We start from the raw sequence: 17,482 nt of genomic DNA on the forward strand, positions 1-17,482 counted from the left end.
TTGAAATAACATAGGAACTCAGTTGTGCTGTGTAAGGATGACTTCTGCAACTGCACCACAACTGGATTTATGCTTTTTAAAAAATATATATTTATTTATTTTTATTTATTTATTTTTGGCTGCACTGGGTCTGTTGCTGTGCGCAGGCTTTCTCTAGTTGCGGTGAGCAGGGGCTACTCTTCGCTGCGGTGCACGGGCTTCTCATTGTGGTGGCTTCTCTTGATGCAGAGCATGGGCTCTAGGTGCACGGGCTTCAGTAGTTGTGGCTCACGGGCTCTAGAGCGCAGGCTCAGTAGTTGTGGCGCACGGGCTTAGTTGCTCTGTCGCATGTGGGATCTTCCCGGACCAGGGCTCAAACCCGTGTCCCCTGCATTGGCAAGTGGATTCTTAACCACCGCTACACCAGGGAAGCCCTGGATTTATGCTTTGTCTTTGAGAATTTTGGAGAATTGAAGCAACTATAGAGATAGTTGAAACTTTCCATTTGCTATCTGAAAAATTCACTAAAAAGGATGTATTAATGCCTAATAAAAATAAAACAGCAAAATAAATACATTTCAGTGTTGACATGGAAGTTGAGTCAGCATTTTAGCTAGTACTTAAAGAAATTAGCAACTAACAGATAAAGTATAGCCCTTTCTTTAGGAGAGTAAACAAATTGGTAATTTATCTTCCAGATTACTTTTAGCAATCACTTTAAACCCTCATACATGATAACATTAGCTAGGTTTTTGCAGGGCAGATTCATGCAGATAAAGAAGTGGTTATTACTTGTCCACTTAAATAAAGGTAATACAAGCAAGACTAAAATACCTAGCAATTTTATACACTATCCAGTGGGTCGATTCATTTACTGAATTTCTTCCCCTTTTCCTTCTCTTTTTCCCCTCCCTTCCTTCTCTTCCTCCTCTCTCCTTCTTCTTTATGCAAAAATAAAAATTAGAAACAGTATAGTTCTTGACATCAAACAGTTCATAGTCTAAAAATGAAGACAGAAGAGAGAAATGATATAATGAAGGTAAGCGCAAGCTTTTGGGGAGAGCAGAGGAATGACACCTATTGCTTGGTAAAGCAGCTATCAGAAAAGCCTTCTAAAAGAGGGTGATGTTTGAGCAGTCTTAAAGGATGAGCTGGGATTGGGGAGAGGGAGGCCATTCCATAGATCAAACAGCACTGAGGTATTAAGAATGGCTGGCAATTTTCAGTAATTACAAATAATTTGATAGGGTTAGAGTGAAGGATGTATGCAAGGGGGCTTGTCTTATAAGCAAGCACCAAAACACATTTCTGGAGTGCCAGGTTAAGAGGTTTGGTCTTTATTTTGATGATGATGAAACTGACTAAGCTGGACTGAGACATGATTACATTTATATTTGGGAAAGATTATGGGCAGCAGTAATAAAGGATGAAATAGATGGAGTGGAGTGAGAATAAAAGCAGACAAACAAGAAAGTCATTAATAGCTTAGGTAAGAAATGATGAAGGTTGGAGCTAAGACACTGGTAGTGGGAATACAGAGAAAGAATGGATAATAGAGACAAGGAAGTCAAAGCAACAGAACTCAATGACTAACACTAAGACTGAGGGAGGAAGAGAGGGGAGGAAGCCAAGATGATCCCAAGGTTAATGGCTCTTCAGGCATGAAGATGATATATTATCAAATATTTACTGGATACCAATGATGAAAATAGCTGTGGGAAGAGGAAAGAGGTATTAATTTGGATTTAGAGGCATTTAGGAGGCAGATAATATGGGAAAAGTGCCTAGCACCATTGGACACTTAAGAGATGGCAAGTTTTTTAAAGTCAGAATTGATAGAACTTGGTACTTCACTGCAATGAAGAAGACAGGGTGAGGATAAAGTTGAGGATGATAGCCAGTTTAAGGCTCACGGAACTGGGAGGATGTAATGTCATTTGGTGATGGCAGGAAGCTCAGGTATAGAGAATATTTAACTCAGTTTGGAAGGTGTTACATTTGAGGGGCTATGCAACATCCTTATAGAGATATCCAACAATCTCTTGGAAATATGAACCCGGTCCTCAAATGAGAAATGTAGGAAGATAAGGATTTGGGAGACATTGTAGTTAAAGCCATGGCAGTGGACAAGATTACCCAGATAAATTGTGAATAGAAAAAGATGGAGAATAGAAACTTAGGAGCATTAACAATTTAAGGAGCAGAGACAGTGAGAATAGTCAGGGGGAATGATGTCAAAGAAGACAGAAGAGGAGAGTATGGTCAACGCTAACAAATGCTTTATAAAGCTGTAAGGACTCAAGATAAGGGCTAAAAAGAGTCCACTAAGTTTGGCAATCAGGCCGGAGGTTATTGGTAACCTTAAGAAAACCAGTTTAACTAGAAAGGTAAGGGGCAAAATTCAGCATATTGTAGTATTAAAGAGTAAAATAAAAGGTGGAGCCCTTAAGAAGAGAGCCTTTTTTTTTCTTTGTCTTTTTTTTGGAAACTTCGTTGTGAAAAACATAGTGTGAGAACTGTGGAGAAGTAGGGTCAAGAGAAAACGTGTTTATTTACTTTTGAGATAGGAAAGATCTAACCGTATTTTTCTGTGTTAGAAGCTAAAGCATTCCCCCCAAAAGCTGACTCAAAAGGCAAAGCTAGTTCTGGCATATCAAGCAGTTGATTGTTTCTAAAGCCCATGAATTTATCTTTCCTCTTCTCCAAATAGGATTTTTCTTATTTAAATATATGAATTACAATTGTTTTCTCATTGTGGAGCTCTATTCAGTTGATAATTTTCTTTCACCATTCTCTAAATTCGAAAAATGTTATCGACGTTCAATACATTTTAGTAAAAATGTCTTTAGTAAAAAATTTAATCTTTCTTTCATCTTAAGAGAAAAGGAGTGGGTTGAGAGTAAAATGGATTCCTGATGTCGAACTTTTAAGATAAAACCATTTAAATTTAACTAAAACAATTTTTTTTTTTTTTTTGCGGTACGCAGGCCCCTCACTGCTGTGGCCTCTCCTGTTGCAGAGCACAGGCTCTGGACGCGCAGGCTCAGCGGCCAAGGCTCACGGGCCCAGCTGCTCCACGGCATGTGGGATCTTCCCAGACCGGGGCACGAACCTGTGTCCCCTGCATCGGCAGGCGGACTCTCAACCACTGCGCCACCAGGGAAGCCCTAAAACAATTATTTTAAGTGGAAGATAAATATGTACATCGATTAAACCATCTGATATGGTATAAAAACACAGGTTCTGAATATCACAAGACTGGGGAGAAAAGGGCAAGTTTTAGAAACTGTGAGGTTTTTCTAGATCTTAAATGTTCAGCAGAATGCAAACAATATCTTAAACTATAAAAACTGACATTTAAAATATTGTTATTACTATCCCCTTTTGAACATCTACTCTGTGCAAAGTATTGTGGAAATTACCAATGTAAGTCAGATACAGTCTAGTCTGGAAATAGCCTATTGTGGGGCTATTTCTCTCCTACTGAGGGAGGAGACAAAATATACAGCAAAAGTGATAAAGGTTGGCCGAGCATAAAACAAATAGGTTGAAGGTTCCAAATTTTGGGGTCCCCATAGTGAAGTACAGGTGACGTTAGAAAGGCACACCCAGTAATGGGGGTGGGAGAGTAACTCTTAGATTAAAATGTTTTGAACATCCTTAAATACTGAGTGCAATGTTGGTCGCTCTATCTTAAGAAGGATATAATTAAGATGACCATATAATGTATTCTACACTTTTGAGAGTAAAAGGGGACACTGTTATTAATTATGCTGGGACAGCAGGAATAAGCTGGATTAGTCCTTGGCCAACCAAGACATATGGTCACCCAGAAGGTAAAGAGCATTAGCGGAACACACTCATCCAGAGAAACATTTCCAGTTTCCCTGAGCCCCTTTACTTTGTTCTCCAAGGAAGAAAGAATGTCTTATCTGACTGGTGGGTTTTACAGAATGAGTTCTACGTGCTTGGCTCAGGGCCTCTTGGGTTCTCTTGCTGTTCTGGATGCTAGCCTGCCTGCAGAGAGGGTATAATCTGCTCTTTTCACCATGTCTGCCTTGTGGGAGGGGTCAAACAGCTGAACACAGAGACCAGAGACTGAGTGCTTAAGTCTGCCTCCTGTAGGGGTAAAATATTAGTAAGCCCAACAGAGGTGCAGAGCTAAAGCTATGTTCACTCAGCAGATGGTATTCTAACCTCATCTCTGTTTCCTGTGTCTTATTTCTCTATTGACTCCTCACTAGTGAATGAAAACAGAATTCTTTTTTTTCTTAACTTTTTTTTGGCCATGAGGCATGTGGGATACTAGTTCCCCGACCAGGGATTGAACCCTCGCCCTCTGCATTGGAAGCATGGAGTCCTAACCACTGGACCACCAGGAAAGTCCCAAGACAAAATTGTTATTTATTGCTTCCCTCAGAACCTTAAAGAGATTAAACATTATTTTCAAGAAGGATGACCAAAATAATCTGGAGCATAGAGTAGCTTCTTTCCTTCTTTTCCTTTCTTTCTTTTCCTCCTTCCTTCCTTACATCCAAACATTTAAGTCTCTACTGAAGGGATATATAGATAAGACAAAATCCTTGCTCCTATAGAGTGTAGGCACCTAGTAACAATGCAACGTAGTAGTAAGTGCTACAGTAGAAATATCCATGTGGTGCTGTTGCGCACAGAGGACAGAACACCTAATCCTGGCCTGGAAGAAAATGACAGAGGAGGCTACAAAAAATTACACTTTACATCTGAGCTTAAAAGGATAAGTAGGTACGAGCTAGGTGGACACAGGGAAAAAGGCTGGTTCCTGGCAGAAGAAATGGGCCTGTGGCAAAGGCAAAGATAAAAATGTGTCATACTTATGGCATGATAATACTTTGAGAGAGAAATATAGAATACAGTTCAATTACAAAAAATCTTCAATACTTCCCCATGGAGTCTCGACTTTATTCTGCTGACAGTAGGGAGCCATTAACTATAATGGCCATTAACCTGAGCTAGGGAGAGGTATGAAGGCAGTTATATTTTAGAAAGATTAATTGACAATGTAGCTAAAGTTTTTTGATCATGTAGCCTTATCAGTAAAAAATCTGACAATGTACTTCCAAGAGATTTATATATATATATATTCATAAACATATACATACTACTCTACTAACATGTATTTACATAATAAAGCATACACAAAACAGAAGTTTAAAAAGGAGATGGGAGACTTCCCTGGCGGTCCAGTGATTAAGACTCCATGCTTCCAATGAAGTGGGCACGGGTTCCATTCCTGGTTGGGGAACTAAGATCCCACATGCCGCGGGGCACAGCCAAAATAAAAAAATAAAAAGGAGATGAAGACTAAATAAACAATTATCCCTAGTTTACCTCAATGTGGTTTAAAAAAGCTCACATGAGGTGTTATGAGAAGTGTCAGCTCTGCCATTTTCTCACTGCTAGCTTGGGCTTGCATATTTGTATTATCTTCAATCAGCAGTGTCTTTGTAGAAATCCTTTTAAGCCACATTTTAATTTTGTGTGGATTAAAAACCATATAACATAGTCTATAAATCCACTTAACTGTGCACAAGTAACTGCAAAACTTTACAGGGCTCTTGGCAAGAGCAAGGGTGCCACCCATGTTCTTCCCTCAAGACACTCTGGGGAGTGTACATGATAATCTGACATATAGAATGAGGTAGAATGCCATTACCAATCTGTATATAAAATAGTAGAGAAGCTTAATTTATTTTTTTCCCAATAGAAACATTATGAAAAGTTCTGACATTTTCTTCCTGTACCCGAACAGATAGTTGGAACACTACCATTTTACAGACCACTGGCATAAAAGATATACTGGAAGAGAACTGTAGGAAAAAAAGACCAAGAAAAATCCAAGCGTGTGGTAGTCAGAGGAAGGGAGAGGAAGATACAAAAAAAAAGCATGAATAGATAGAGGCATAGGTAGCTATGTGAAAAAGCAAATAGAGCAAAATGTTCATTATAATGCATGTATTCACTGAAAAATTCTTTCAGTTTTTCTATGTTGGAAAATTTTCATAATAATATATTGGCAAAATATAGAAAAAAGAAAGAGCAGCAGGGATTGGAAACTATATAGGGAATAGAGCAAACAGAGAGGAAGAAGCAAAAGTGACTCAAAGGATTTTGGCCCAGATGATTATGAGGGTGGTACCTATGACAGAAAGAGGAATGGGGTGACTATGGGGGAAAGATGCTAAATTCAGTTTTAAATATGTTTATCTGAAGTGCTAGTAGGGCAATCAAAAAGAAAGTCTCAAATGTAATGGGAAATACAGAAATAGCATTCAGAACAGAGGACAATACTAGAGGTTTAGATAAGGAGCCCAGCTACAGTAAACTGATAGTTAAGGCTATGAAAATAAATACATTCTACAAGGGAAACAGGAAAAGGCAGAGAATTGAACTGAAACAATTAGTCGGGAGGAAAAGGAATGGAGCCTAGTAAAAGAGACATGCCCGAGAAGACTAATACCACATTCACAATCTTTAAAAAGTCCAATTCTATGGACTTATGTATATGTATAACTGATTCACTTTGTTATGAAGCAGAAACTAATACACCATTGTAAAGCAATTATACTCCAATAAAAATGTAAAAAAAAAAGTCCAATTCTATAGTATTACATATTCTAGTTTACCTTCACAATGGGTGACTTCACCATAAGAAACTTACTATGAAGAGCCTTATAGACAAGGGAAGTATAAAAAATTATTTTAAAAATTATTTCGAGGTGTAATTTACATTCAACAAAATGCACAGATCTTAAGTGCTCATTCAATGATTAAAATATTGATTTAAGTGCTTGTTCAAGTATAAAAAATGAGTTTTGGCAATTGCATGTGCCTATATAACCGTCACCCCAAACAAGGTGGAGAATATATCCATCATTCCAGAGAATTATTTCAATTCACCATTCTCCCCTCCACCCCCATCATTTTCTGACTTCTATCAGCATAGATGAGTTTTCCTGGTTTTAGGCTTTAAATAATGGATAATTAAGTATCCATTCTTTTGTGTCTGGCTTCTTTCATACAACATGTTTCTGAGGCTCATCCATGTTGTTGAGTGTTATCAACAGCTTTTTCTTTTTACTGATGAGTAGTATTTCATTGCCTGAATATACCACAACAGGAGAATGTTTATCCATTCTCTTGTTGATGAATATTTGGGATGTTTCCAGGTTGGAGCTATTATGAATAAGGCTGTCATGATCATTCAGGTAGTCTTCTGGGGAACATGTGTTTTCATTTCTCTTGACATAACACCTCATAGGTAACTGCCAACATTTCTCCAGAGTGTTCACATAATTTTATATCCCCACCAACAAGTAAAAGATCCAGTTGCTCTACAATCTCACCGATCGTTGGTATTGTCAGTGTATTTGACTTTAGCCCTTTTAGGGGTTGTGAATGACATCTCACTGTAGAGACGATTAATGATAAGCACCTTTTTATGCTTTTTAAAAAACTGAGGTATAGCTGATGTACACACCTTTTCATGTTCTTAATTGGCTATTCTTTATCTTCTTTTGTGAAATGTTGTTCAAGTTCTTTGGCCATTTTATTTTATTTTTATTTATTTATTTTTGGCTGCATGGGGGTCTTCATTGCTGTGCGTGGGCTTTCTCTAGTTGCGGTGAGCGGGGTCTACTCTTTGTTGTGGTGCGTGGACTTCTCACGGCAGTGGCTTCTCTTGTTGCAGAGCATGGGCTCTAGGTGCGCGGGCTAAAGTAGTTGTGGCACGCGGGCTCAGTAGCTGTGGCTCACGGGCTCTAGAGCGCAGGCTCAGTAGTTGTGGCGCCTGGGCTTAGTTGCTCCGCGGCGTGTGGGATAGTCCCGGACCAGGGCTCAAACCCGTGTCCCCTGCATTGGCAGGCGGATCCTTAACCACTGCGCCACCAGGGAAGTCCCTGTGGCCACTTTAAAAAGCAACTTTATTGAGGTATAATTTACATATCACATAAAATTGTTCTGCTTGAAAAAATGTACAACTCATTGATTTTTAAAAATTTGCTGAGTTGTGCAACCGTCACCGCAATCCAGTTTTGGGAAATTTCCATCACTCCAATAAGATCCCTTGTGCTGTTTACAATTAATCTCTATTCCCTTCCTTAGCACTGGGCAACCACTAATCTACTTTGGCTCTATAGATTTGCCTATTCTGGACATTTCATATGAATGAAATCATGCAATACTTGATCTTCTGTGTCAAGTTTCTTTCACTTGGCATAACATTTTTTGAAGTTCATTCGTATTGTAGTATGCATAGTATTTCATTTCTTTGTATTGCTGAACAATATTCCATTGTATGATTACACCACATTTTATTTATCCATTCATTGTTTGATGGACATCTGAGTTGTTTCCACTTTTTAGCTATTATGAATAGCGCTACTATGAATATTTACATTCAAGTGTTTGTGTGGACATGTTTTCATTCCTCTTGGGTAGATATCTAGGAGTGGAAGTGCTAGGTGATATGGTAAGTTTATATTTAACCTTTTAAGAAACTGCCAAACTGCTTTTCAAAGCAGTTGTACTCTTTTACATTCTGCCCAGCAATACACACGGGTTACTGTTTTTCTCCATCTTTCCTAATTTCAAAATCATGAAGGTATTCTCCTAAATTTTCTTCCAAAAGCTTTAGGGTTCTAGCTTTGAGCCATCTCAAATTATTTTTTGTACATGGAGTAAGGATATAGTTGAAGTTCATTTCTCTTTATGAATATCCAATTGTTCCAGCACCATTTGTTAGAGATTTTCCTCCCCTCACTGAACTGGCTTGGCACCTTGTCTGCAAATTAAGTGATCACATATGTGTGCATCTATTTCTGGATTCTCTTATGCCGTTCCACTGATCCACGTTCTAGCCTATGGATAGAAGACACTCCTGATTACTGTAGTTTTATAGTACGTCTTCAAATCTGGCAGCCTAAGTCCTTTATCTTTGTCCTTTTTAAAGTCTGTTTGGCCAACTAGAGTCTTTGTACAGTATTTCCATGTATATTTTAGAATCAGTTTGTCAGTTTCTTAAAAACAGACTTTTAGAATTTTGATTGGGATTGTACTGAATCTAGATATCAATTTAGGAAGAATGAACATCATTAACAATATGTGTTATCCTATCTACATAGTATATCAATGAGCACAGTATATCTCTTCAATTATTTTAGGTCTTGATTAATTTATTTCAGTGATGTTTTGTAGTTTTTAGTGTAGAGGACTTGCACATCTTTCAGGAGATTTGCTCTAAGGTATCTTTTTTTAAATATCATTACAAATAAATTTTAAATATTTCATTTTCCAATTGTTTAGTCCTAGAAAAATTCTATCATGCTGAACAAAATATGTATCAATTCTGCTTAAATTTTTTTCATAGACTGGAATTCAATCTATAGGAGGACTATCTGACTTTCATTCTAATCCATTCATTTTTTTTTAAACCAAGGTAAATAATTTCTGATGAGTCATACAAAATCAATGCACATTTTATTCATCTACACTATATTCAAGAAGGCACAGCAAACATTTTGGTTGGGGTAAATTCTATACTTATTTGTAAGACTATACCATTAACTAGAACCTATAACATACAAGACAGACAAGCATTATTATCTAATGATTCTCAGAGAGATAATTTTTCTACCAAGCAGTAAAAATTGTGTGTGGGTGAGAGGTATATTAAAGACTTTCACTGAGTTTCTATTGCTGCTGTAAATGGCAAAGGATTATAAATACTGGCATATCTATCCTAGTGATACAAATTACATATATTTTTGAGATTAGCAGGCATGATGAGGCTACCCTGTGGTTGAGAATGCACCTAACTTATTAAACTATTTATTCAGAATTTTAAAAGTTTGTTTTAAAACAAAGTTAAAAAGTGGCAAATTCATTTCTATTAAGTTTTTTTAAAAAAGGATTTAATTGTATACTTCTCAAAAAAAGAGAAATAAAGACTCTCACAAAATTAGATGCAATAACATAATGACCAGAATCAGCTGATTATGATATCCACCCACTCCTTATGTGCTTATGCACATTATGGTTTGTTTAGGATTTTGGAAGACTTATTATCTAAGCAAGAAGAGCAAGAAGGGATAGAGAGAATAAGTATAAAGAGATATAAAGAGAATAAGTATGGTATAAAAGGTTTCTGAATCTCTACCTCCATCTTCACAGTCTTCAGGGGCTTTGGCTTTCTTACAAAGACGAGGATCCAACCAGGTGGTTGTCTTGGTATTGTGGCTGTTGAACAAAGATTTCAATTAGAAACAGTAAAATAAAGAGGGAGAAAAGTATTTCAAAAGCAAAGATGAAAAGTGAATAAAAGGTATATGACGTTTGAACATTTATCTCCTACAGGCTTCATTTGTAAACCTCTGATTCAACAGTCCTGTTGTTCTCAGTCTATTACTTCAAAACTGCCACAGAGGAAAGGTAATGCTACAGGCACTAATTTGAGAATGAAGACTCTAAAGAAGGGATAAAATGTTAAGTGCATAATAACAGATGCTTATCTAAGCAGTCAAAAATGTTTCAGCGGGTGGGCACATGGCCCCATACTGTGCATTATCTTAGCCAAAAAAAGCTGCCCTGAAAATCCTGTTTACTTGCTGGCTGAATTCCGTCCTCTCTCCCTCCAAAAACACTATATTTCTTAGGTGCCTGTGATGTGTGGGCATTGTGCTGAGGACCGAGAATATAGAGATGAACAAACAATCAGATAGAGTCTCTGCCCTCACTGGGACTCTTTAAAAATAAAAGAGTTAAATAAAATAAAAAGTTTTAAAGTGTCAGTTTCTGGGACTTCTCTGGTAGTCCAGTGGTTAAGACTCCGCATTCCCGATGCAGTGGGCGCGGGTTCGATCCCTAGTCAGGGAACTAGATCCTGCATGCCGCAACTAAGAGCCCACGTGCCGCAACTAAGACCCGGAGCAGGTCAGACCCAGGTCACCATGCAGTAAATACTAATGCTAAAACAAAGCCATCACACTGCTGAGTAGACAGTGTTATAGTTTAAGTATCTGAAATATGAGGATCTTAAAGAAAAAAATATCCTGGAAGAAAATATATATGAAGGCAATAAAATATAAATTAATTATCGAAGCAGTGGGAGAATAACAATGTGATCAAAGGATCTTTTCTTGATGTTTCCAATTTGAGATTAATTCACTAATCTCTACGTTGATCTCTAGGTCTGAAAATATTTAGCTCAGTTAATAAATATGGCCCCCTTCCAAATGATGGTAATTTGTGAAATGCTCATTAAGTTGGACACTCTACCCGAAAGGTTAAAAAAAAAAAGGCAAAGCAAAATAACCTTTATGCCTTGCATTTTTCATTATTAGTGATAAATCTGTTTTTAATCCTCCTGTTTTTTATAAAACCAGACGTCAAATACAATATTCCTTTATCCAAATCAAATAAAAATGAAATATCATCCAGGGAAACAATCAGATTAAGAATCAATTGTAACTTGTATGAAAAATATTTTTAAAGAAAGAAAAAAGAAATGCAAGGCTTGTGAAATGAGGTTAAGAAAATTTAAAGGCAAGTCTCACAGTGGCAAGGCACATTAGAAAAGATACAGACATGTGCTTACTCAATGAAGTAGATCATCCCCGTATCAGTGTAGGCCATTTCCCAGTTTTTGGGGAGCGGTTCCAGATTCTCGTCTCTCATCATATAATTTCTAAAGTCCATGGAACTATTTGTTTGGTTGTAACTTGGGACAGTCTTTATCCAATCAGACGACTCAGAATGCCTCTCTCTGTTTTCTGCTATTCCAACAGAACGGCATGAAAAGTAGGTAAAGTTACATTCTCTTCAAACAGCCTTAAGTCTAACAAAATGCCAAATACATATTGCAAATTTCCTTGTCTACTATGTCCACATTCTGCTATAACTTTTGAAAAAACAAATAAACACACTGATTTTCTTTTCATTTGCTAAGTGACATTAACCCTGTACAGCACCTCTGATGCTAGTCAGGGAAAGAAGCAAAAAAACAACAATAGAATCAATTCTGTATATACTAAATAAAGATCCATCAATATCATACTAAAACAACGGCCACAGCAGCACCTATACAGTCCTTTTATATGCCAGGCTCTATGTTCAGCACTTTACATATATTAACTCATAATTCATTCTCACAGCAACCCTGTGAGTATATAGTATTACTATTGCCGTTTTATAGAAGAGGAAACTAAGGCCCAGCAAGGTTAGTAAGTTATTTTAGTCAAGGTTACACAGCTAATAAACAGCAAAGCTAGGATTTGAATTTAAAGGGTCCATGTTCTCAACTGCTTTATCAAGCTGCCTTGTGCACATTTAACACAGGCCTTTAAAATAATACAAATTTTAAAAAATTAAACTCAATAGACTTACTGTTGTTAAATATAATTCTCTGTTGGTAATATTAAAATCCCTTTAGAGTTCCAAAGTCCACAATGTAGGTAAGAATACTAAAATTTGGTAACTCTCTAGGGAGTTCACAATTCATGCACTTAAAAGTTGTTTCTAGAACTTAAAAGATAATATAACTGTAATAACTCCAAACTTCGGGCAATGCTTCAGTATCAGAGACTCTTAGAAGAGGCCTTAGATATCATTATATGCCATTCTTCATAGAACTTCCACTCCAACCATCCTTTATCCAACCAAGTTCTATAATCCACTAATCCTACTACTTACTGCCTTTCACTGTTCCTCACCCCCATCCATCCCCTAGCTATGTCCTCACTGCCCTACTTACCCAACTTAAATTCCATGATCAACCACTATAATCACTCCTTTGTAAATACTCCTGATTCCTTTTTCCCTACTTTACTTCACCACACTTGACTGGCTGAACTATAATTCTGCTTAAATCTTACTCTCCACATACTCCTCGCCAGTATATGTAGCTGAACGCAGGCGATAGTAACTACTTCACTTTTAACTCATGATCAGTAGCCTCAAGAGGGCATTTAATGATGTATGACAATCATAGGGCATTTCTTTGCCCATTCGCTCTGACTCTCCTAGATAACGATTTCATACCTTCCTTCTCCTTAAATCTTCTCCTACTTCTGCCTTATCCCTAATCTCATTTGATGACCTTGTTTCCTATATCACTGAGAAAACAGAAGCAAACAGAACTTCCACAAATTCCCACCATTATATCTACATAGCAACTGTGCCCATTTTACTCTACCTTCTGTTACAGTGGAAGAACTGTGTTTCTAAGCAGATATCTCCACCCCCTCTTGCCTATAGCAATTCCCTCTCTCTCTCTCTCACCACCAATCTTTCTTACCTAGTAGGTGACATCCATCTTTTTTTTTTTTTTTAACAAAATGCAACCAAAAACCCAAAGAACAAACAGAAGATCCTAAATAAACCCTCAAGTTTAGTCTTAGGGTTTTACATATACCAACGACACAGGAGACCATAAATGACATAACTAATAGCAAGGGTAGCAGTATATAGGGCACAGGGTCCCAAGATAACCCTGCCTAAACTCCCTGTGGATATCCTAACAGGTACTGTGGCCACACATTGTTACAATAAAATATCATCTTCCTCTCACCCATTGGTTCATAGCTGTAATCAGATCCCTTATCCAAAATGTGCCTCAGAGGACTTTTCTTTGGGGATAGTTGAAACTTTTGCCATTTTGAAAGATAGAAATTCAAGACAAACAAACAAGTTATTTCTCCATTCTTTAAAAGGAAATTAAGCAATTCTCTTTCCCCTCTAGCAACCCCGTCCCATTTCTCTCCTTTTTACACCAAACCTCCTTGAAAGAGTTTATACTTGCTACCTCCACTTCCACTTTTCCATTTGCCACTGGAACTCGTTCCAACAAGGCTTTTGATCTCTCATCAATAAAACTGTTCTTAGCAAGATCACCAGTCATTTCCACATAGCTACATCCAATGATCAATTCTCAGTGCCCATCTTACTTGAGCTATCAGTAGCATCTGACATGATGGACCTCTCTTTCTTGAAACAGTCTCTTCCCCTGGCATTCAGGACACTACACTCTCCTGGTGCTCCTTCTACCTCTCTGGCTCTTTTCTGTCTCCATGATCTCCATATATTAGAGTGCCTTCCCAAGGTTCAGTGCTTGGATGTTTTCTCTTTCTACACTCACTCTCTTGGTGATCTCACTGTGTCACTGTTATATAAGCTATATGCTGATGGTGTCCAAATACGGATTTTCAGACCAGAACACAGAACTTTAAATCCAACTTCAAGCACATTTCCATTTGGATGTCTAATGAACATTTCAAACTTAAATATCCCAACCATAGCTCCCATTCCCAACCCAGACTGACTCCTTTTACCTGCCTCATCTCAATACATGCAACTCCATTCTTGCAGATACTCAAGTTAAAACCTTGGAGTGACCTCTGACTCTGCTCTCTCATACCTTATATCCAGTCTGTTGGCAAATGTTATTGGCTCAGGCCACTTCTTACCTCTCATGCCTTCACTGGGTCTAAGCCACCATTTTTCACTTAAATTACTGCAATAACCTCCTAACTGGTACCCCTGTTTATGTCCATGCCCTCCTATTGCCTTTTCTCAATACAGTAGCCAGAATGAGCCTGTTAAGTTAAAAGCTGTTTTATCATGGTACTCTTCTACTTAAATCCATATAATAGTTTCTCATCTCAGAATAAAAAGCAAAATTCTTCCAATGACCTATAAGATCCTATTATAATACGCATTTCCACCACCCCACCCCCATCATTATCTGATTGACTTCATTGTTACTATTCTAGTCTATTCCCTTCCAGCACTCTGCCCCAACCACATATAATGGATTGTCCACATTGTATCCAATCACACTGGTTTCCTTGCTGTTGTCTGAATAATCCAGGGATGCTCCCACCTCAGGGCATTTGTACTTCTAATTCCCTCTGGCTGGAATGTTCTTCCCCAGGATATTTTGAGCACTACCTCACTTCTTGCAATGTCCCCTTCTTGGTAAGGTCTTCTCTGACACTCTATCTAAAATTGCAAACCTTGGCCACCGCTACTTTTTATCCTTCCCCTCCTCTGCTTTTTCTCCTTAGCACCATCTAACATACTATATGTTATTCATTTATGTTGGATAATTCTGTCTCTCCCACCAGAAGGTAGGGTTCATGAAGACAGGGAATTTTGTCTGTTTTGTTCACTGCTTTATTTCCAGCTTTTACAACAATGCCTAGCACTTAGCCTAGCAGGTGCTCAATAAATATTTGCTGAATGAATAATATGAATGAAACACATGATTTATTCTCTAAGCAGAAAAAGTGATAGAAATTAAAAGGCACCCAATGTATAAATCAATCTGGAATGGAGTTACATTCTTGGGATATATATACTGGAGGAAAGTAGAAGCAACTATATGAGCAATAATACTTTTCTGAATATAGTTTCAAGAGACTGCATAAAGGAGTTTGCTTAATAGCCAATGATTTGAAAATGTTTTTTATATAACACCAACTCTTAGAAAAAATTTTAGCATTATTATATAACATGTGTCACCCTATTGCAGCATATTAGCATTCTTACATTAATTCTCATCAAGATATAAAATAATATACATATTGGTATATACAAATAAACCTCCACCTATCCTCTCCTACCTCCACCCCCAGCAATTTACTGATCTTTCAAGGCAGGGATTCTAGTCCCCGAAAGCAATACACAAAGCAACTTTGAATAAGTTAACAAGCATGGTTAGTACTTACTCAGAAAAGACCAAGGGCTTTTAGCCATGTCTTCTATTGCTTTTTCCTTAAAATATTCTGAATATATTCTGTTACAAAGAAATATATGCTCCAGTGGAAGAGTCCTATGGTCCCTACACACAAGAAGGAGTGTACAAACTGCCTCCCACACACTCTTGGATACACTCCCTTTAAATATTAACAGTGAAGAGTCTGGAACACCTGGTTTAACAGCTGTCTTACACGACAAACATAAACTATGGAGCTTACAGATGGGTTTACCTCTAAGGGAACTGCAGTGCTCACTGAAAGGCTCTGCATTAGGAAGTTTAAAAACAGGGCATTTTCTTTTCCTTCAAATTAAAAACATATAAATTCCCATTTGAGGACAGAGTCATGGTTTCTAATCCCAGTCTTAAGCATTTAAAAATGTTAACATAATTTTGTGGGAGAGTAAAGCTGACATCAAAATCAAAAGTCTCTAGGATATGATGACTTCCCTTAACAACTCTAAAGAATTAGATGTGAATTCACCTAAACCTTTTTAGACCCGTTTTCCCCAAAATATATTGGTATAATTCATTGAGCGTATCTGCAACACAACAGTGTGAAATGTTAGGACCATAAAACAGGACTCATACTCTGGATGGGGACACAAGCAATGAATGTATTAAAAAAATAGATAATAGCAAATTTTAATAACTGATAAAGGAAAACAACAGGATACTTTGGGAAAATGATATGGTAATGGATTCTGCAAATTTGAAGATATAATCAAATTTTTTCATTTATTAGTACAACGAAAATATTTTTTTAGCTTCTACTATGTGCTAAACATGGTTTATGGCTCAAGAAATACCACAATGAACAAAACAAGCAAAAATTCCAACCCTTATGAAGCTTATATTCTAGTGTTTTGAATGGAATTATTATCATAAATAGCACTGAAATCAGCTCTCCTGTGATTCTGTGGTTTCCTATTTATACTCTTAATTAGCAGTATAAGAATCTCCTAAGCCAGGGGTCTCAACCTCCAACCCCCAGGGCTCAGACTGGTACCAGTCCGTGGCCTGTCAGGAACCGGGCCGCACAGCAGGAGGTGAGGGGCAGGTGAGTGATAGAAGCTTCATCTGTATTTACAGCCGCTCCCCATCACTCGCATTACCGCCTGAACTCCGCCTCCTGTCAGATCAGCGGAGGTATTAGATTCTCTTAGGAGCGCGAACCCTACTGTGAACTGCACATGCGGGGGATCTGGGTCGCGTGCTCCTTATGAGAGTCCAATGCCTGATGACCTGAGGTGGAGCTGAGGCTGAGGTCTGACTGCACAGAGCCCATAATAAATCAAAGTACTTGAACCATCCCGAAACCATTCCCCCACTCTGCCCCAGTCTGTGGAAAAACTGTCTTCCATGAAACCAGTCCCTGGTACCAAAAAGATTGGGGACTGCTGTCCTAAGCAATCACTACATTATTTAGGGGTACCCAAAAGGAGAAGATTCTCCACCACTAAATTTCTATTGGTTTTGCATTTAATGAAAAATATGACAGTCAAGTTTGGAAATTTTCTTTGAGTGATTCAGAATTTAAACTCAAAATATTGCTAACAAACCTTTCAGATAATATTTATTAGCATACTTCTAAATCTTTGTTTTGGTTGAAGGCTATATCTTAACACGTCTACATTTTGTTCAAATTCTGTAAAGTAGGACTTAGGCCAACAAGATTCCCATATTCAAGCACCAGAAATGAATCTCAAATCT

At 37.7% G+C, this 17,482-nt stretch overlaps 1 protein-coding gene across 1 annotated transcript in view; it reads right to left on the minus strand.

The window, feature by feature from the left end:
• MAGI3 (membrane associated guanylate kinase, WW and PDZ domain containing 3) overlaps positions 1–17,482 on the minus strand; it is a gene marked incomplete at its 5' end in the record, with an annotated part of 103,053 nt that overhangs the window by 59,592 nt on the left and 25,979 nt on the right. Inside the window, 2 exons of the mRNA XM_082661744.1 lie at positions 10,175–10,254; positions 11,612–11,789. Of these exons, the coding sequence (XP_082517870.1) occupies positions 10,175–10,254; positions 11,612–11,789 (258 nt within the window). The remainder of the gene's footprint in view (positions 1–10,174; positions 10,255–11,611; positions 11,790–17,482) is intronic.

The sequence above is a fragment of the Grampus griseus genome (genome assembly GCF_964374135.1).
Source record: "Grampus griseus genome assembly, chromosome: 1".
Taxonomy (NCBI): Eukaryota; Metazoa; Chordata; class Mammalia; order Artiodactyla; family Delphinidae; genus Grampus; species Grampus griseus.